This window comes from Mesoplodon densirostris, chromosome 1 (assembly GCF_025265405.1).
Source record: "Mesoplodon densirostris isolate mMesDen1 chromosome 1, mMesDen1 primary haplotype, whole genome shotgun sequence".
In the NCBI taxonomy this organism is placed as follows: domain Eukaryota; kingdom Metazoa; phylum Chordata; class Mammalia; order Artiodactyla; family Ziphiidae; genus Mesoplodon; species Mesoplodon densirostris.
In genome coordinates this window covers 48,451,070-48,472,374 of record NC_082661.1, presented here as the reverse complement: position 1 = coordinate 48,472,374, position 21,305 = coordinate 48,451,070, and the positions used below count along the sequence as shown (strand labels likewise).

Here is a 21,305-nt window from a genome sequence, read left to right as displayed (position 1 = left end):
TTTCCCCAAACGTCACTACCTTTTACTCGGCACAAGACCAGACCCTGGGTAAGGGGCAGAGGTAAGTGGCTTGGAAAGATCTAGAAGTGAGTCAGATAAGGCCAGTGACCTTAAAGTGCTTATAGTCAGGATTGGGAAGTTGGGTGGGTTCAAAAATAAACATCCCAACTCATGTCACGAGGCCAGAGTATCCTCAATGCCTATAGAGTCAGTCACTACAGAGGGCCTTCAATGAACCACCCTCCCAGTATTCACACTGGTGCCCAGTTCCCTCCACCTAAGTCTGGGCTTGCTCTGTGAGCAGCTTTAATCAATAGAATACAGCAGAAGTGACATTGTGCCTGTTCTAAGTGTAAGTCTTTTTTTTTTTTTTTTTTTTTTGTGGTACGCGGGCCTCTCACTGTTGTGGCCTCTCCCGTTGCGAAGCACAGGCTCCAGATGCGCAGGCTCAGCGGCCATGGCTCACGGGCCCAGCCGCTCCGCGGCATGTGGGATCCTCCCGGACCAGGGCACGAACCCATGTCCCCTGCATTGGCAGGCGGACTCTCAACCACTGCGCCACCAGGGAAGCCCCTAAAGTGTAAGTCTTAACAAGACCTGGCATCTTCTGCTTTTACATTCTCAGGATCCAACCGCCATCCAACTCCCACCATGGGGAGAGAGAGAGAAAGAGAGAGTGCTCCCAGCCCCCCAGCATCCCTGCCAAGGCACCAGGCACAGAAGTGATGCCATCTTGTACGTATCAGCCCCAGCTGCCATCTGACTGCAACCTCATGGGACGCCCCAGGCAAAAGCAGCAGCAGAACTGCCCGGCTGAGCCCAGCCCATCCTTGGAATCAGGAGAGATAATAAAACAGCTGGGCAGTTCTGCTGCTGCTTTTATTATACTAAGTTGGGGGGTAAAGTAAAACAATACTGAAGCCTGGAATGGAGATTATAAGAAAAAAAAATCATGAGCCAATTTCTTCATGATCATAGATGAAAAAACCCTAAACAAAATAGCAGCCAATCCAGCTATATATAGAAAGGATAACATGTCACATCTAATTTGGGTTTATTCCAGGAATGCCCAGTTGGTTTAACATTAAACAATCAATCAGTGTAATTTACTGTATTAATATATTAAGAAAGAAAAATCATGTGATTGTCTCAACAGCAGCAGAAAAAGTATTCAATGAAATTCAACATCCACTTATATTCATGATTTTTTAAAATAATAATTAAAATACAACTCTCAGAAAACTAGGGCAAGAGAAATATATCTTCACTTGATAAAGGGTATCTTAAAAATAAAAAGGCAGACAGCAAACACGATTGTGAAACTGTGAGAGCTTCCCCCTGAGATCAAGAATAAGGGCATAAGCCAAGGATCAGCCACAAAGAGCAGATATTGTAGGATTCCATTCAATGAGATATCCACAATGGCAATAGCAGAATGCCCACAATCTATAGAGACAAATATTAGTGGTAACCTGGGGCAGGGAGGGTTGGGGGAAATGGGGACTGACTGCTAATAGGTCTTGGGTGATAAAAATTTTCTAAGGTCAATTGTAGTGATGGTTTCCCAACTCTTGACTATACTAAAAATCACTGAGTTGTACATTTTAATGGATGAATGGTATGGTATGTGAATTGTATTTCAATAAATCTGTTATTGAAAAAAAAAAAGAACAAGGCAAGGATGCCTATTATCACCACTTCTATACAGTACTGTACTAGAGGTTATGGCCAGCACAGCCAGACAAAAAAAAAAAAAAGAGAGAGAAATAGGGCTTCCCTGGTGGCGCAGCGGCTGAGAGTCCGCCTGCCGATGCAGGGGACACAGGTTCGTGCCCTGGTCCGGGAGGATCCCACATGCCGCGGAGCGGCTGGGCCCATGAGCCATGGCCGCTGAGCCTGCGTGTCCGGAGCCTGTGCTCCACAGCAGGAGAGGCCGCGGCAGTAAGAGGCCCGCATACCGCCAAAAAAAAAAAAAAAAAAAGAGAGAGAGAAATAAAAACTATAGTCTGCCCTTCTGTATCCGCAGGTTTCGCATCCCCAGATTCAACCAACCAATTGAAATCGATCCGCCAGTTGGTTGAATCCAGGGATATGAAATCCACGGATATGGAGGGCCAACTGCATTCATTATACTACAACATTTTATATAAGGGACTCAGGATGGGTGGGTTTTGGTATGGGGGTCGGGGAGGTCGTCGTGGAACCAATCCCCCACGGATACCCAGGAATGACTGTATAAGGATTGGAAAGGGAGAGGCAAACCATCTTTATCTGCAGATGATCTGAGCATGTACACAGAATATCATTAAGAATTGACAGCTAAACCTAATTACATGGATAAATCTCCCAAACATAATGCCGAGTCAAAGTAGCCAGGCACGAAAAATACAACCTGTATGATTCCATTTATATGTTTACACATGTACAGTTCAAAAAAGTTCAGACTAGACAGTAGTGTTTCTGAATGCCTATGCAGGTGGTAGGCAAAGCTGCATTACCATAAAGGTCAGCATAGTGGTTTCCTTTAGGGGGAAGAAAAGTGACATTAGTAGAAAGGGGCACAGGGATTCAGGGGCTTCTGGGGTGCAGGCATAGTTCCAAAGGAAGGGTAGCACATGGGTGCTTAAAATCATTCATTAAGTTCTAGATGCATGTTTTCTGAGTTTTTGATTAACATATTTCATAATAAAACAATTTTAATTGCTTATTAAGACTGTGATTTTTTTTCTTTAATCACAGCACAGGAAAAAGTGATTAAGAGAATTAGGGGGAAAATGTTTTCAGGGGACTTGAAGGAGGAAGAGGCTGCCTCCGGCTCTGAGTTTAGCCCTGGCGGGCAAATGTTCATTGGCCAATAAAGCCCTTCCAATCTCAGACTCTGGACACTTTACCCTGGCCTGGAAGCCCAAGGGCCAACGCCAACGTGAAGCAGGGAGGACACATTCTTGGGTAACTAAGGGGCCCTGCTCTCAAGAAGGACATGACCAGACCCTTTCCCAGCACTGGACACCCTGCCCCTCGCCTGCCTGCTCGTCCTCACACATGATGCAGGCCCAGGACTGCTACTCTGATTGCTAGCATTGACTGAGCACCCACTGCGTGTCAGGACATCTCCGTCAGTCCTCACGGCTTCCCAGGCCTGGATGGATGGAGCTCAGCTACGGAGGTGGGACCAGGTGTGTCTGCCTCCAGACTCCTCCCTACCCAGGCCGCATGTGGGACCACAGGAGCCATCTGGCCTCGCCAAGAGCCGATGGAAGGTCAGCCGTGATGCCCCGCCCAGCCGGGGAGAGTGGCTGTGACTCCCGGGCATGAGCGCGGACTGAGTTATGAAAGCTCTCCCCTGGCAGCCATAATGAGTTTCCACCTCACACCCAGCTCTCCGAATCACAGGTTAGAGGCAGCCGGGCCAAGTGCACCAGGGAGAAGGCCTCCGCTGACTGTGGCCCGTTCTGTGGCCAGCACTTCCCCAGAACAAACCCAAGTACTTCCCTCGGCCATTAATAACCTCCTCTGCATTAATGAATTGCGAACAGGAGGCTGGCCGTTAAGACAGTGCAGGCAAGCTCTTTGTGATGCAAAGGCTTTTCCTCTGGACACCCATTATTGTTATGCAAACCCTGACTTCATGGGGTAGGGTCCTGATGCCTTTTTATTTTTAAGTTTCCGTGGAACACTCAATCAGGAAACACACTGACTGCATGCCTGGCCAGGATGGGCCCTCTCTGACCACCCCAGAGTACAAAGCACATCACTGGCTGCATGAAGCCCCAGGGAGGGAATGGATGCCCTGACCAGCAAATCCTACCAGGGACGGGAAGGAGCTCCCATCACAGCCAAAAATCAGAACAACGAGGGGTTACGAGGAAAAGGTGAATGTCAGCAGCGATACAGTTCAGAAAAAATGGGAGAAGTTTGGGAGAAAAGACATTTCAGTTGGTCTTTTAAAGATGAGTGGGACCCAGTGACTTGAAAATGAGAATGGAGGAATCTGATTAATAATAACGGTGTTGGGCTTCCCTGGTGGCGCAGTGGTTGAGAATCTGCCTGCCAATGCAGGGGACACGGGTTCAAGCCCTGGTCTGGGAAGATCCCACATGCCGCGGAGCGACTGGGCCCGTGAGCCACAATTGCTGAGCCTGCGCGTCTGGAGCCTGTGCTCCACAACAAGAGAGGCCGCGATAGTGAGAGACCCGCGCACCGCAATGAAGAGTGGCCCCCGCTTGCCACAACTAGAGAAAGCCCTCGCACAGAAACGAAGACCCAACACAGCCATAAATAAATAAATAAATTTAAAAATAATAATAATAAAAAAAATAATAATAATAATAATAATAACGGTGTTGACTCACACCTCTCACTGGTCCAACTCACACTCTACCCATTTGGTCCTATAAATCCAGTCCTGTGATGGTCAAGATCCCCAGTTTACAGATGAAGAAGCAGAGGTAGAGATTCCTAGTACTTAACTCAAGACTTACATGGCCAGAGAATGGAAGAATGAGGATTCACACCAGGCAGGACATCCAGAGCCCTTGCTCAACGCTACTGTGCTAGTTGACTGCTTGATAATTAAAGGATAATTAAAGGAGGAAATTTCCACAAGTGCCTGGTTTTCAGTTACCTGGCTCTGTTGCTGGTGGGCAGTTTTCTGGTCCCCTCTGATGGGCACAGCCCAATGCCCATCCACACCTCCCTGCCCAGCAGAGCGTGGAGGCAAGTCTGCCACACCTCTACCTATAGACACTCTGCTTACCCAGCCACCCCGAAGGGGCCATAACCTGTCCTTCAAGGGCGCCGGCCCCACCTCCCACCCTTCCCAGGCTCCCGATTGCTTGAGCAGCCTTGCTGACCTAGCCAGACCCATCCCTCTGTGAACACCCCCATCCACACGCCCCAACACTGAACCTGCTGAATACGTGTCCCCAGGGCTCCAGCCCCAGAGCTGCATCTCAGCCACCTGCCCAAGCCTGGGGACCTGGCAGCAGAACACAGTCCCCTAGCACAGGATGTGGCAGAGGGCGAAGCTCTGGAAGGTCTCTGCCCTCACCCCTTGGCCTGAGGCAGACCTGCCAAGCCAGCTCAGTGTGCGCTGTGGCAGTTCTGAGCTGTGCAGATTTTCCAAAGCCAGGGGTCATTTCCAGCCTCATCTTGGTTTCCCTAGCTCTCGAGCTGCTTCCAAACCCCAGGCCCCTGCCTTCAACAGGTGTCTCCAGGGAATGAGAATTAGGGCCTCTAATTTCCTAAGAAACCCATAATCTGCTACTGACTTCTCAGTCTGGGTGCTAAAGCTCAGCAAAGTGGCTGAGCGACCTGTTCCTCTTCACCTTTTCTGGGCCACTTCCCCCACAATCTAAAAATAAAAAAGCAGAGTCTAGATCCACCAGCATGTTCTGGGCCGCAGTCATGGAGCTGCCAGGGCCCAGCCCACCCAGCCATTCACATTGGAGGCAAGGCTTGATGACACCCCACAGCTCTGTGCTCCGGGAGTCCAGTTGCTTGGGCATCCCCCCCAGCACATTCCCTCTATATCCAGCACCCCGATCTGCCCCTGCTTGCCCTTTTCCTCCCCGCAGTGCCACCTGCTCCAGGAGCTGATAGCCAATATTCCAAGAATGCCCTTGTTTTCAGAGCACATTCAAAGCCAAAGTGTTTCCAGGGAAGTGAATTCAACAACTACTTAGAGGACCTAAGGACTTCAAGGACCGGTACTCAAAGGAATTCAGCAAACTGTACCTCAACAACCCCCAGGCTCCCCTACAAACACACCTGGAGGCTCTCTCAATGTTTCCCAGGAAGAGACTTCACATCTGTCACAACAACACATAGAACCGAAAGACCAGGACCCCCAACTCAGAGTCCTTCGACTTGTAGCTCTATAGAATGCTCTGCAGGCAGTTAGCTCTGGGAGCACTCGCTGGGGTGCTCCATGTGCCCCCAGGGAGAACTGATCCTGCCTGGACACTGGGAGCCCGGATTCCCCTCACACCCAGGCCGGGTGCTGGTGTAGCACATCTCAGCCTTGGCTTGGATCCTCAAGCCCTGGTCTGGAGTCTCAGGTCTGGAGTCTCGGGATGGACTCAAAGAGTGCTGTCTGGGGCAGGGCCGGAATAATGGTGGCCTCTCCAGGACACCTGCTGTCTTTAGTCCAGGGCCATATGATCCCACTAGGACCACAAAGCCTGGGGAAGGAAACCTGAACACTGGTTTGAGTCCAGAAGCTGAAATTCACTTTGATTCTTTCTTGGGGATGATTTGCAAGTTGCCTCGGGCCTGGAGAAGTGGGTTGGGATCTCTGGGCTGGAAGGGGCTGCGGTGCTCAGCTCACAATGGTTCTGGTCTCTGGGTGAGTCCAGGTTCTTCCCCCAGGGCTCATGCCCAGTGGACCGCCAGCTGTCCTCACTTGCCAGGCAGAGAAGCAGGGTGGGGGTCAAAAGCCCCTACCAACAGGTGCCTACCCAGAGGAATGAATGAATAAATCATGCCTGGAGGAAAGAGCACACCAGGATCCTGTGGAGATCAGCCCAGATCTCAAAGGGGAGACCTCGCTGATATGAGTGACCTGTGAGCAAGTGGCTTTCCCTCCGGGAACCTCAGTTTCTCGTTTGTAAAAAGAGGGATGGGTATGGAAGCCCAGGTGTGTGCCTTCTAGCACACACGTAGATGAAGCTCCTTGCAGCTTGCTGAGGGGGCCGCCTTATTGGCCAGAGGCCCCTGGAAGCAGAGCTCAGGCCACCAGCTCTGCCAGCACCTGGCCGTCCAGCCACCTCTGGGGGTAAACTCAGGAAAGGGAGGCCAGGTCACAGCCCAGAGGTCCAGGCACTGAGCCAGGCCTAGAAAATTGGAATTGCTCCTCTCTTGGGCCTAAACTGGGCCATGCACTTAACTTCTGTAGCTGGGGAACCCTCGGAGAAGAAGACGTAGGCTGCAAGAGTCTGGAAGATGTAGGCCTCAAACCACTTAACAAATGTTCCGGAAAACAGTAGAGAGTTGAATCCCGGGGCATCCAGAACCTGACTTGCAGGTACACGCTTGTTACCCCAGGTTCTGAGGCAGAGGCAGGTCCCCCAAGCACATCTCCAAGGACGGCCGAGCCCACCTGGACTGGAGCGAGGCTGTGCCGCCACCTCACAGGGTCAGGCACTCTTAGAATGCAAAGATACCCCAACCAATGCCAGCTGTTATCGCAGAGTCATCCCAGCTCCACTGACCTGCTGTGCAGCTCTGGAGCCTCCCTGATACATTGTTTACTACGCTCCTCTACCGTGAGAATTAAACGGGACCACACGTGAGACCACCGGGCAGAGGACAGAAAAGGTTTTCAATAATCACTCATTTCCCTCCCTTTCCAACACCACTTAGCTTGCCGGAGACTAAAAAGCCAGCTGCTCAGAGGGGCCTTGGTGGGTGAAGGGGTCAGGATGAGCTACAGGAGGGGAACTTTGCCGGGGGAGGCCTGAGGAGGAGCTACGAATGCAGGGAGAAGAACACAAAAAGCAGAGATGGGAGGGGTGGAGGAGAAGTGCCCCCCACAGAAAGGCAGTCTGCAGGCTGGTCTGACCAATGATGCACCCATTTGGCCCAAAGACTTGGAGGTCACATTTAAAAGATGGGACTATTTTGGGCTTCCCTGGTGGCGCAGTGGTTGAGAGTCCGCCTGCCGATGCAAGGGACATGGGTTCGTGCCCCGGTCCGGGAAGATCCCACATGCCGCGGAGCGGCTGGGCCCGTGAGCCATGGCCACTGAGCCTGTGCGTCCGGAGCCAAAAGATGGGACTATTTCAAATAAAAATCCAGATTTCCAGCTTCTCCTGAAATTTCAGTAGTTCTGGCAATGTAGGGTCCACAGACCCACTTGGCCACCATCGGCTGACGTGAGTAGTAGTTGACCCTTGAGTGGGCAAATGCTCCCCAGCCCACCTCTGCCGAATCTCAGGGAGCCCCTTAGCGTGCTCCTCGCATAACTGCTTCTGACGTAGAGAAACGTGCCTTTTCCCCACCCCTTTCTCACAAGTGGGAGAATGACGTATAGACCAAGACGGCTGCATGTCCCAGATGAGCAAGAGCACATTTGTATCTGGGGGAGCAAAGACAAAGCCTACACATACTCACTTTGCTCGTCGCCTGCCTGGCTCTGGAACTATCAGAGTGTGTCATCTGCCCCAGCACACCTCATGTCCCTGATCGTAGCCAGGAAGACCTTCCAGTGGGGATGTGCAAGCTTCCTGAGCAAGTGAGACCACAAGGCACAAAGGTGTGCCCTGGTTTGGTGAGCACACTGTGACTTCCATCACTTCTGCCGAATCCTGACACCCCAACGCCCCATCCCTCCATCAAAGGAAAGTCTGTTTCCAGCGAAGCAGGCACAGGTCAGGCCCCAAGGGAAGTGCTGGGGCTGGGGGAGTACATACGAGTAAAGGAAGAAGAGGAGAATGACAGATTTACCTGCCCCTCCCACCAGCCCTGCTTCCTTCTGCTCCGTCCTCTGTCTCTCTCTTATCAGTGCCTTCAGCCTCTCAGTGGCAGGCAGGCACTCCCACCCTCCCTGCCAGCAGCCTGGCCCTCTCTCCACTCATTCAGCCACCTCAGGCCTTCACCAGGGCCTGGGCTTTGCCCCAGACCCCTCCCAGCTGCCCCAGCGAAGAGACGTGGAATTCACCTTCAACTCGTGAGGCTGGAGTGGGGCAAGCAGAGAACATTGATAAAAGAGACGGTTACTCTCAGGAACTGAGCTGGGCCTCACCAAAGCAGAGAGGATTTCATAGATGCACACAGGATTGCTTTTCTGCCCAGAGCAGCTCCTTGAATGATATACAAGTCCCACTTGGGTAATCTCCTTCTGGAAGCCCCTTCCAATTGGGACCCTATCTTCACAGCGCCCTCTCAGCCTATTGTGTCTGTGAATATGTCCCAAGGCCACTCTGTGGCAGGGGGCTCTACTTGGCCCCTGGAGCACACAGACCCTGGAGCTGAAGGAAGCACTAGCAGGGCACGGGGTCCAGAGCTGGATGGAGCTGAACCTCATCAACCCATGCTGGCCATCTAAGCACGGCGACTTGCCCAGCTGCCTGGACCACGCAGAAGTGGCTCCAGGCCTCAGGGTCCCACCTCCTACAGTGGAAAATCCAAATGCAGGAGTGCGGCATCCAAGGCCTGCAAGCTCTGGCCCCTCCACCTTATCTCTGGGCACTCTCCTGTGGGCACCCAACATACCAGCCATTCTCCAGACAAGCCTGGTTCTTCTCCCTGCTCCTGGCACTCTGCACGTGTTGTTCCCTGTGCATAGAACACCCTTCTCTCCCTTCAGAGATTCCCTAGAGAGGCTCCATCATGCCCTTATTCAGGCTCCAGAAACTACATTTGCAATGCAGATTGCCAGTGTGCGTATGCGTGTGCGTGTGTGTGTGCGCATGCGCCCATGTGTACACGCACGTGCAAGACCAACCTGCAGGAGGGGGAACCTCTCGAGAGCAGGAGACCCCAGACTCTACAACAGAGCACACAGGAAACATCCTAGGGGGGCCTCTCCCACTGCCTATTATGGGGAAAAAGCCTACAGCCCGCACCTGCACCCCCATCTCCCAGACCCGCTGTGACAGACAAACCCCAACACTAATACTCACTGTCCCAGACGAACTCTGGGGCCCAGCCCTGCTCCCGGCCAGCACAGCTGCTTGGTCTCCTCACAGGAAGAGTGAGTTTGGGGCCAAGAATTGAAAGACACTGGATGGACCCATTCATCCAGTAGGGTTGACCCAGAAACCCCCAAAGGACAGCCCCACCAGAGTCCTTCTCTCTGGGCCTGACAAAAATGCCCCAAATGGTTTCCATCCTTCAGACAACCACAGCCTTTGAGAAGACAGCAAATCTTAGAAAACCACAAATCCTAACCCCTGACATCAGGAGGCCCCAGGGAAGGCACGTGGGGAGGCTGCACGTATGGGGAGGGTCCTCACGAGCTGGGACAACAGTCCACCGCAGGCCTCACCCACGAGCTGCAAGCTAGCACCTAAAACTGGTACCAACAGGAGGAAGCAGTCTGTGAACATGCAGTGGCCCCTTCTGAAACCGCAGCTGGTGCAGTGAGACGACATTCACCTACATCCTCAGGCCATGTAGAAAGCAAGCAAGATAGCATGTGTGGAAACAGATGCTGTTCATGACCCTTGGCTGTGATTGACAGGAGGAGAAAAGGAGCTACACCAGCCCCAGGTGCAAGGATGGACCCGCCCAAGAAAACAGAAGAGGCAAACCATCTCCATGATCCCCTTGGAGGTGGTGCAGGCAGGCAGAGCCCCCGCCCCGCACCAGCAGGCAGCAGAGCCCAAACTCACCTTTCAGGGAAGCAACGTGTGACAGGGCCTGGGCGTACGTGGCCGTATTCAGGAGGGTCCCCGGCAAGCAAGAGGGGAAGAAAGGCCCTGTGGGACCGACAGTTCGCCCCAGGCTGGCAGTGAAGGAAAATGACACACTGAGTTCCCAATCCTGGGTGCCCGCCAGCCCTCCAGGCCCTGGGTTCAGCCAGCCTCACCTCTGCTGGGCCTCCAGGACCTCCTTCTTGCTCCGGGCCTGGTCCCCAGGGGGCGGGGAGTTGATATTTCTCACAGGCGGTGGCGTCACCTCTGCCACGGGCTCCTTGGCTCCTGGCTCCTGGTCCGAGGCCCCTCTCTCCGTTTTCCTCCATTTGGCTCTTCGGTTCTGGAACCAAACCTGAGTCCCCGAAGGAAGCACACACCCAACAGAGGCAGAAAATCAGACAGAAGGAGGCAACCAGAACCTAAACCCAAGTGCCTGGTCCCCGCGCCCCCGGCTCACAGCTCCCCTGCAGTAGGTGTGCGGGAGCACAGCCTCCTCTCTCTAAAGATCTAGCAAAGCAGTGCCCTCTGAATTGCAGCTTCAGACTCATGGGTGGGTCAGAAAATCAGAGTCGAAGGTGTGACAGGCATTTTTTAATGAGTGTGAAATCATAGAAAGTATCCAAATGCACTGCCCACAGTAAAGGTAAAAGTACTATCTTGTGGAAATTCTCAGTGTATGCAAGTACACTTATTTGATGTGAAATGTGTTTCCTACGGGGAGGGGGGGAGATTCATCATCAAAGCAGTTTGTAAAACACTGCCCTGGGATTTCCTCATCAAAAAATACTCATTCTCTCATCCAGCAGGTTTGGCCGGAGTGTGTCTGGCCTCATACAGGTGATTTAACACTGACACATCACGGCAAGTTCATGACCATCAGCCTAGTGCCTCCACTAGAAACACTGACTCTGGAGTCAGTCCTGGTTGAGAATTCTGGACCCCGGTGAATCTGGTTTAGAATCCACTGCAATCCTTTAAGGCAGGTAGTTCTACTACCCCCACTTTACAGATGAGAAAACTAAGCACAGACAGTTTAATTAACTTGCCTGAGGTCATCCAAGTGCTAAGTGGCAGATCCACAATTTGAAGCCCAGTGGCTTGGCTGGGTACCATGATCCAAATTGTTTGAGAGTACTAATAACAGCCACCCCCAAGCATTGTTAGGAAATTTAATGGAGATGCATGCAAAATACTAAGCACAGTGCCTGGCACACAGCAATCAATCACTCGGTGAACATTAGCTAGTGTTATTATCTCCACCATCCTCAGGTTAGGAGGCAGCTTGTGATTCACCTGCCCTGAGTGCCTTCTTAGAGGCGGGTATGGAATTCTTTAAGCCTTAGAAACCAAGATCGCATTGCAGGACAGCCTCAGGGTAGTCAGGCAGCCTGGGCCCAAGGTGTTCCCAGAGGTCAGTGAAATCCTGCTGCTCTTTACTCCGTGCAGCTAAACCTCTTCCCCCTCTCTCCTGGAAGATAATTCCTGGCTTAAAAAAAAAGGGGTGGGCTTGTCTAGACCTCCCTCCGATTCCCCTGGGCATCCTCTCCTCCTTGCCTGTCAGCAGACTGGCCCAGGAGAGAACCTCGGTCTCCAGGCTCATCCCACCTCCAAATTTTCATTCTCCTTTAACTGGGTTTCTTTCTTTCTTTTTAATCTAGTTGGTTTTTAATTGCACATATCAGCAACCACTGAATAATGATTTTATCTATATTCTAAATTTAGGGCAGTTAAATGCAAAGCAAAATGCAGACACTTTCTGGCGTCTTAATTGAATGAAGGTCACAGCTATAACAACATTTAATTGAGCTATTTTTCATTATCATATTTTAATGACTTTGCACTGACAGTTCGCCTGCTTCTGAGGAAAGAGCATGATGGAGTCGTTTATTTCCCTATTTAGCTATTGTTTGACAACATCAGCTTCGATTAAGACCCTGCTTTATAGAACATTAATCATATTTGAATGAGCAAGGGGTATAAATGTAAACACATCTCCCTTCCCGCCACCAAAGCCGTGTCCCCACATGGAGTCTCACTAAACAAATGCTTCACAGCCATTGTCTGTTTGCATAATAGCCAACAATAGCCCGAACAACAATTCCCAGCTTTAATTGTCACCACCCCTATCTCACCCTTGCACCTTTCAGGGAGAAGTTATGATCTTCCACTTCTGAATGCTCAATAATTGTGCCATTTATCTCAATTTGCAGTTCAGTCTTTAGGCAGCTATTGGCAAGCTGGCATTAAAAAAAGAAAGGATAAACGGCATCCTGGCCAAAGGAGATTTTCATTTCCAAATAATAATCAGTTTAATTTGCCCACATATGACCAATGATTCATGTTCAGATTTAATAATCAGGATCACATAATCTGATTATAGGGGAAATAATTTGTTTACAACCCCCAATTTACTGTTCAGAATTCCATTATCTCTCTTCAGCCATAGGTTTTTAAGAGATACTAACATGACCCAGGGGAACCGAAAGCAAACTATTATATTTCCTACAATTAGATCTTTGCATAGTCTTAACCCCAAGCCCCTACATAAAAAAGAACAGAAACAGCATGGAGGAAACCCCATAAATAAAATGAATATATAATTGTGCTCAAAGAATAGCTCGCCCGGAGAGGCGCTGCTGCGAATCTGTTCCTCCTGCGTTCGGGCACATCTGCTGGGCTCGACGGGTTTGTGCACTTAAACGTAATCACCGTGTAGCTCCTAAAAAGAAATCCTGCTTAGAGACAGTCACCATGGGCCACGCTCGGCTCTGAGGCAGCCCTTTTGCTGCTGCCGTTTAAAGATTTTTAAATTGCCCATGTTCTTCGGACCACTTCGCTGAAAGAGTCCGCGTGCTGGGGAAAAGTTGGACATGATGCAATTTCTGGAAAGCAGATCCTACTCTGTTCCCATATGAAAACACAGTTCTCTGCAATTGACCGGCCTTACCCCAGAGCGGTCAGAGCTGCTTTGAGAAGAGCATCTCAGCTCTTTTTTTTTTTTTTTTTCCAAAGCAAGGAAATGGATGTGCATTGATGTAATTTAGTACCTTAGAGACGCGGACAAATTAGTGTAGAACATTATCACTAGTTAATTATGAATGACCGATTAATCAACCTAATCTAATATTCCACATTATGTTGATGTTATTAAAGTGCATCATGAAAATGACAGATAGTCTTCATTTGCTTTCTTTGGCCAAATGTGCACTCTGCAGTCATGATGTCAAAAAAAAAAAAAAAGTTTGCCAGTTTTAATATTAGAGAGTTAAATAATTAAAAAGAAGGTTTACCTGCACTCTGGCTTCTGTGAGGTTGATTTTCATGGCTAGCTCTTCTCTGGTGAAGACATCAGGGTAGTGCGTTTGGGCAAAAACTGCCTCCAGGGCTTCCAGCTGGTAAAAGGAAAAAAAAAAATATTTACTGGTGAGAGGATGTGGCTAGGTGAGAGGAAGCAGATGCATATTTCAAATTTGCTATGTGTGGTGAGGAAGTAGTTTCACAGATCAAGTAGGGGAAGAAGAGGGAGAAAAATGCTCTTTGAAAAGATCCCACAGAATTAAAATGTCAACCGCGGAAGACTTGGGAGCTAAGACTTACTAACACTAACAACCTCAGTGCTACCCCAAGAGGTAGAAATAAGAGAGGCACAAACATCTGAATGCATTTACATTTAAAGTGCAACCCACGCAGCTTTCATTATAGAGCTTGGAAGAACAGAATCAACTTGCAGAAGCCCTCACTAGGTCAGTCCCACAGAAACCGCCTAGGGTTTCTGCTCCAGTATGCTCTGGGAGACATAATGGATCTAAGGGAAGGAGCCCCGGCCCTGGCAACACAATATCAAGGTTCCAGTTGTAGCCCTTCCACTTATGGACAACAATACCTTCTACAAATCAGTCAACCTCTTGGGCCCCGGTTTTCTCATTTATCTACTGGGGATGAGAACACCTGACCTGCCTTCCTCAGAAGGTTATTTCGAAGTTGAGATGATGTTGCTGTATTGCTGATGTGGAAACGTTCCCCAAACTATCAACTTGAGACAAAAGGGTGCCGTCATCATTGCCTCTTCACTGACTATCTGGGATCCTAATGTCACAGACCTCTGCCCTCTCCCCAGACAGATTCCTTGACACATCAATTGTTCAAGAAAACAGAAAGATCCAGTTAACATGATCAGTTGGCTTTATTTTAAAAGACAAAGAAGAGCTGCTCAAACTCTGATTATTTTGGAGGCAGGAAGTGGATGGCTCTCAGAAGGGGAACATCATTACCTGCTGAAGAGTGAAAGTGGTCCGGTTCCGGCGCTGTTTTCTCCGCAGAAACCCATCATCGAAATCTCCTGTAGAGTGGTTGCCAAAGGGCGCAGTGCCTGCAGGGAACAAACTGGATCAGCCTGAGCACAGGGACCCCCAGTCTTCACACTGAGCCCCTGCCATGCACACTCACTCAGTGACCCATCCCACCCAGACGGAGCCCTGTCTGTCCTAAAGCATCTTTCTCTGCTCCTGTTATTAAGGCTCACTCTTTTTCACTCTCTCATGCTTTCTCTCTCTCCCAGCAATCTCTGACTTTAGGCCTAACTATGCCAATTTCATAGGATGAGTGGAGACCTTACTCCCCTAGACAGCCAAGTCCACTTGTGAAATTCTAGACTCTGAGCCAGGACGGGTCATTAACTTGAGATGGAGCCTTCATCGGCCCTCTGGCTCCCAGCTGCCTGCACCTCTGTCCAATGTGCCTTCAGCTCATCCCTTCTACCTCTGATCCTTTAATAAAAGCCTCTACGTTTCCCTTTTGCTCACTTGTTATTTGACTTTCCCTGGTTTCTACAACAATAAGAATTAAAGGCTGGGGATAGGGGAGGAATGAAATCACCAAGAGCTTTTCCCAGCACTTTTCTCCAAGAACTTCAGGACACGAGGAGGTAAGAAGTTTATAAATGAATATTAATACTGTTGGTCACAGCTCATCAGCACTCTAGTGGATCTGTTATATAGATGTCAATTAACAAGAAATCTGCACCAATAGCGACTGTCCTGAATTCCAGGCAGACTTAAACAGGGGCCTCTGGACAGGCTCATAAAAGACCCACTACTCCCACTTCTGTGAAAAGAAAGGCATCCTTTCCACAGTCCTCCCTGCCAGCCTCCAAAGCTCGGATTAAGCCACAACAGAGTTTGGCCCCAAATGTTCATTCAGATCATTTTCCAAATTTGCATCATTTACTTGACAGTCCACCATTTACTTGGCTTCTTAGGGAAACAAATGAGCAAGTTCCCATTAGCCAGTGAACGCTGTACCTGCCATGGGCTCCGGTCTCAGAATCATTGCATGTTCGCCATTAGGAGCTGGCAAGCGACACTGCCCAGGCATCATCCCTCTGAAGGACCTCAGTCCCAAAGAAGCAAGGTCCTTCGGCTTTTTAAAATTCTATCTGCTAAAGGGAGTCCTTCTTACTTATTATTCAACTCCCCAGTGCACATCCTTTGTCACAAGACCTCCACTCTCTGGTGAAGACTTCTCTCTCCACCATCCCATCCAAATTGCTTTCTTCCTCAAAATCCTAGTTACAAATATTTCTCTCCAGCTCATTGGGAACTTCAAAGGGACAGCCTCAAAGCGGTCTTATTTCCATTATTTTGTGGGAAACCAAACGGTTTCCTTTTCAAACAAAGTACTTGACTGGTGAGGATGAAATGCAATCTCTGAGGCTCTCAAATCACAATCAGCCTCACAAACTTCTACCTGCTTGTCCCAAACTGTTTCACAAAGTGTACGTATAATATCTTTAAGTGAAACACTGCATGTCAAACTGGATCCTAAAAAAAGCTGACAGTTCATCAAATTAATAAGAACAACGATTGACAACCTAATAGAAAAGAGGAAATTATGACAACAGGCTTCTTACTTAAAAATAAATAGAATGGTTGATAATGTTATGAAAATGTTAAACCTTGCAATAATTAAACAAAACATTTTTGCCAAAAAGATAAGCTGCACAATTACACCCAGTACAGTTAAAAACATAATGAATTGTACACACAATTCACCATTTGTAGGAGCATGAATTTGTGCAGCCTTATTAGAGGGTAATTTGACAATATCCATCAAAAATTTTAAGTGCACACTACAGGTATGTAGTCTATGAATATACTTTAAAAGTGTGCCAAAATGGAGAGAGAATATTGTTCCTGGTAACATGGTAACAGAAAAAAAAAAAAAAAGGAAACAACCAAACTGCACAATTGTAGGCACTTTCTGAACAATATATAATGGAATACTACACAGCTATTTAAAAGAAGCCAGTCAGGCTTCCCTGGTGGCGCAGTGGTCAAGAATCCGCCTGCCGGGGCTTCCCTGGTGGCGCAGTGGTTGAGAATCTGCCTGCCAATGCAGGGGACACGGGTTCGAGCCCTGGTCTGGGAAGATCCCACATGCCGCGGAGCAACTGGGCCCGTGAGCCACAGCTACTGAGCCTGCGCGTCTGGAGCCTGTGCTCCGCAACAAGAGAGGCCATGACAGTGAGAGGCCCACGCACCATGATGAAGAGTGGCCCCCCCTCGCCACAACTAGAGAAAGCCCTCGCACAGAAATCAAGACCCAACACAGCCAAATAAATAAATAAATAAATTTATAAAAAGAAAGAAAGAAAAAGAATCCACCTGTCATTGCAGGGGACACGGGTTCGATCCCTGGCCCGGGAAGATCCCACATGCCGTGGAGCAACTAAGCCCACGTGTCACAACGACTGAGCCCGTGCACCAGGCTCCACAACAAAAGAAGCCACCACAAGGAGAAGTCCGCGCACCACAACGAAGAGTAGCCCCCACTCGCCGCAACTAGAGAAAGCCCACGCACAGCAACGAAGACCCAACACAGCCAAAAATAAAAACAAATAAGTAAATAAATTTATTTTTAAAATAAATTTTAAAAATAATAAAAGAAGCCAGTAGATCTGCATACATTGACACGGAAAAATCACCAAAATCTGTATTATGAAGTGAAAAAAGGGAAGTCCTAAATGATGTGCCAGTATGATCTCAGCGCAAATAAGGCATAACATATAAAGGAAAAATACATAAATGAGGGTAAACGCAGGTGATAGCATGTTTTTCTTGAAGGAATCACAAGAAACCAACAATAGGGAGTATCTTTAGAAAAAGAGGTAGAGAAGGAGGATTTCACTTTTCAGTGTATAAGTTTCTGTTCTATTTGAATTTCCTAAGCAGGTAGATGTAATACTTTCTAGTTTAATATCAGCAAAATTATCTGAGAAGTGAGATTATGAGCCATGCTTTGCTTTCTCCTATATGCCTCTCTAGATTAATAAAAAAAATTACAATTAAAAAGCTGATAGGCAATAATGAGAAGTCAGATTCCAAGAGTCTGTCCTTAGCCTTTCCATCGGCAGCAGGTCACCTCCCTCCGCCCCAGCAATACTAAACTAAAATAAAACACCCGTTTCTGTAAAACTGCCTTTGAAACACATCTGCAGAGGAAGAAAAAAGTTCTTAAAGACCCATCTTTTCTTCTGGTCACAGCAATCAGAATAAGCATTGAGGTGGGATGTGCCCCAGGTGTGGGAAGGAAAGGTGAGCTAAGCTGAGCTGAGGGCAGCAAGCAGCTCAGTGTGCTGGGGCCACGACAGGCTGGCCAGGGCTCTCCCCAGGTGACTTCTGCAACCCACCCTGCAGACTGGGCTTTCCCCTTCAGTCACCTAGGCAGCCTACCATCTGCTAAATGCCCAAACCTCAACCTTCCCACTTTAACTGGAAGGGTGGGCTGCCGAGTATCAATCAGTCCAAACCTGAGGTTCAGAGATGCAGAAAAGGTGTGTCCACTGCACAAGCAGAGGATCTCCCTGCAGTCCTAGGTGTCAGGGGATGAACCTCTCAGACCTTTATAAAGCCCATCTGCATGGGTCATTGGAAGTAAAAGGAGGTGAAATGCAGCCAAGTGTCTGGCCTTCTCTTCTTAGGAATGCTGACCGGGCTGGCAGGGCTTGAACCCTGGTGCTCATTAGCCTCCTTTAGAAAATCCTACTGAACTCTTAAAAGCTTCCATGGGAAAAACAAAACAAACTTTCTGAAATCCCTGCATACACTGGCCAGCTGAGGCCAGCTACTGCTCAAGGTAACCAGGGCAAGGTGAAGGAGCATGCTCTGATGTTTCAGGTCCCCCCGGTGTCTCACCACTTTTTGCCCTGTCCCGTGCCTTTCTCAATTTCTTCCCCTCCAAAATTCACTCACTGCCCCCCCCCCCCCGACAAAGGAGTAGTTTGCCAAAGCCAAGTCCTGGTACTGCTCCCAGTTATATAAGTCCTAGTAGCCCATGGCTGAGACTCCTGGTCTGAGGAAGGCGCTGTTAAAGGGCCAGAGTGTGTGGCTTTGCATTTGCCTGATACATAGAAATCCCCTTCTTGTGTGGAGGGCCCACCCCTGGGGAGCCCCCAAGACCAGAAATCCAAGCTATTTCCTTCTCACCAACCTACCCCCACCTAACAACCCAGTGCAGAGACCACACCAAGGATCCTGAAGCGAAATTTCTTCTAAGAACTGGAGACCCTCAAAGACCCAAACCCTGGTCATGGGCTGGCCCTGGGAGTGGGAAGTGGTTAGCATCTGAGGTCAGAAACCCAGCGAGTCACAGAGGAGCAGCCATGCCAGGGCACTTCTGGCAGTGGTGAGCAGGGCCACCCTGCTCCTGAGGGCCACATTGGCCTGGCTGAGCAAGATAGCCTTGGGCAGGGAATGAGAGCAACCTGGCAGCGGGGGTTCCTGCTCACGTCTGGCCCAGGACCCTGCGGGTCACCTAGTCCACCTCCGCTTATCGGGATGTTTGCAAAACACCGTGAAAGATTGATGCGGCCCCCTGGGCAGGGGAGCCCGGATTAGAGGCGTGACACCAGCATCTGTGCTGGGAGGATCCGCCGGTCCTGGCAGTGCTCATAGCCCGGGGGCCAACCCGCCCAGGCCCGGTTGGGGTGGGGGGTGGGGGGTAGGAGGCAGGTGGCGACGGGGTGGAAGGCTGGAGCCGGATGTGGGGAGAGGGCCAAGGGCGCCTCTACCCACCTCCGGCGGCTGCGCCCCTCGCTGAGCAGGGACCCAACCACCAACCAGCCCCAGCTGCTGCTATGGCCCTTTCTGGCCGGCGCCGGCCGTTTGGAGCAGCTCCTGGCTCGGCGCTTACTCACCCTCTAGCTGTGGCGGACAGTGGAAATAAAACATCGCCGACGGCCGGATCGACCTGACGGCCAGGACTCGGGAGGGTGACTGCGGGACCGACAAGGCACGCGTAGATCTGGCCTGGCTGCAAAGCAAACAGCGACAGAGCCTCAGTCTCCCTCTGCCTTCGCCCCCGCCGGCCCTGGAGCGCCCCGGGCGCTCCTTTCATGGAAAGCCCCCTCCCAACGCCTTCAGCCCACTCTGGGGACTGGGGGGGAGGTGGCAGCGCCGTCGCAAGCCGGAGACCCCGTGGGACAGCCCTTCCGTTCGGGTCCACCACCCGGACAGACGTCCCCCCCACCTCGGCCCCAACACCAAGCCCACGCAGTCTGGTTCCCGGCTCTCAGGGGTCCCCGCCACAATCCCTGCACCCAGGCCAACGCAGCCGAGTCCGGAGAGCGCGCCAGGCCATCTGCGCGAAAGGCAGCCCCCGCCAGGAAGGCAGCCGAGTCCCAAGGCCAGACGCGCAGGGCTCGGTGTGTGGGTCGGGAGCCGCGCGTACCTCGGCGGGCGGCGGGCGAGGAAGGCCGGAGCGTGACCGCCTCTGGTCCGCTCGCCCGACTCGACTGGATACGGGCGGGGCTCCGCGCGGCTGGCGCCCGCAGGACCAGAAAAGTGACTCGGGAAGTGGCCAGATGTCTTGCTATCTGTCTACAGCGCGCGCCGCCGCTCAGCACTCGCCTTTATAATCTCACGCGTAATTGGCCTTAATCTGATTATTTCCAGCGCTGTCTACAGCGAGTAACTTGGATAGGTCTACTGGGCCTTACAAATGGCCCACGTGGTGTAAAAAAAAAAAAAAAAAAAAAAATCCGTCATTTCTCAGCTAACATCAAGAATGTTTTTCCTCTTTTCTTTTAAAAGAAGGTTGAAACAATACCACTACCACCATCCGCCAAAAAGCATTATTTTCTGAACACTCCACCCCACCCCCACCCCAAGTTCCCTGTGACTCAAACCTTCTTTCTCGGGGAGAGCTTGGTTTTAAGCTCCCCTTGTCAGGCCTGGTGACTCCTGGGCTGCAAACTGACAAAGCGCTGCTAACTGTCGCCACCGGATGGGTTTTGGGGGGACTCTTTGCACACGGCTTCCCTTTCCAAGCGACCATACAAAAGGAAAGTTTGATTTTGTTCTCAGCAAGGGGTCCCAGAATTTATGTTCGCTTCTCCATGCAAATGATATGCAGTGGGACCCTTCGCAATTACTTTTAAAATGCATCCGAGGCAGAAGCTCAGCGGAGAGACCGCCCTTCCCTCTGCCTGGGTGAAAATGAAACTCTAAAGTACCGGGCTGAAATTTTCAAGTCAGGGGTGCGGGATTGGATCAAATCACATAAACTGCAAAAAAAGCAAGTCTAATGGCACATAATTGGTTCTGTAATAGCATTACACCAGGATAATAGCCCGTTACAGCCCCCTGCACTATTAAGTGCTTCCCTGGCGGAAAGCCTTTATGATATTAAAGGGGGAATATAATGATATTTTGGTTATTAAATGCGTGTAATTAATTTATGCACCACTGAAAATAAAGTTGGTATTATGACCCACTCAAGATGCATCAGAAGATGCAAGTCAGACAACTGTTGATAAGTTCTGGTGTCTGTGTTCCGTCTAGACTGCTGATTTTATTTTGGGACGATGGCTTCTTGGACAGACTACATAAATTGAATATTTTATAAACATTCTAATGCTGCGTTCAGGAGCCCTGGAGAGGCGGTGGGTCG

The 21,305-nt window shown here is 50.1% G+C and overlaps 1 protein-coding gene across 1 annotated transcript in view; it reads right to left on the bottom strand.

Moving 5' to 3' along the window:
- DRGX (dorsal root ganglia homeobox) overlaps positions 1-19,585 on the bottom strand; it is a 31,525-nt gene extending 11,940 nt beyond the window's left edge. Inside the window, exons 1-5 of the mRNA XM_060077986.1 lie at positions 19,552-19,585; positions 14,630-14,727; positions 13,649-13,750; positions 10,532-10,710; positions 10,335-10,447 (exon numbers count right to left, since the gene is read on the bottom strand). Coding sequence (XP_059933969.1) covers positions 10,335-10,447; positions 10,532-10,710; positions 13,649-13,750; positions 14,630-14,727; positions 19,552-19,585 — 526 coding nt within the window. The remainder of the gene's footprint in view (positions 1-10,334; positions 10,448-10,531; positions 10,711-13,648; positions 13,751-14,629; positions 14,728-19,551) is intronic.
- Between the last annotated feature and the right edge of the window lie 1,720 nt (positions 19,586-21,305).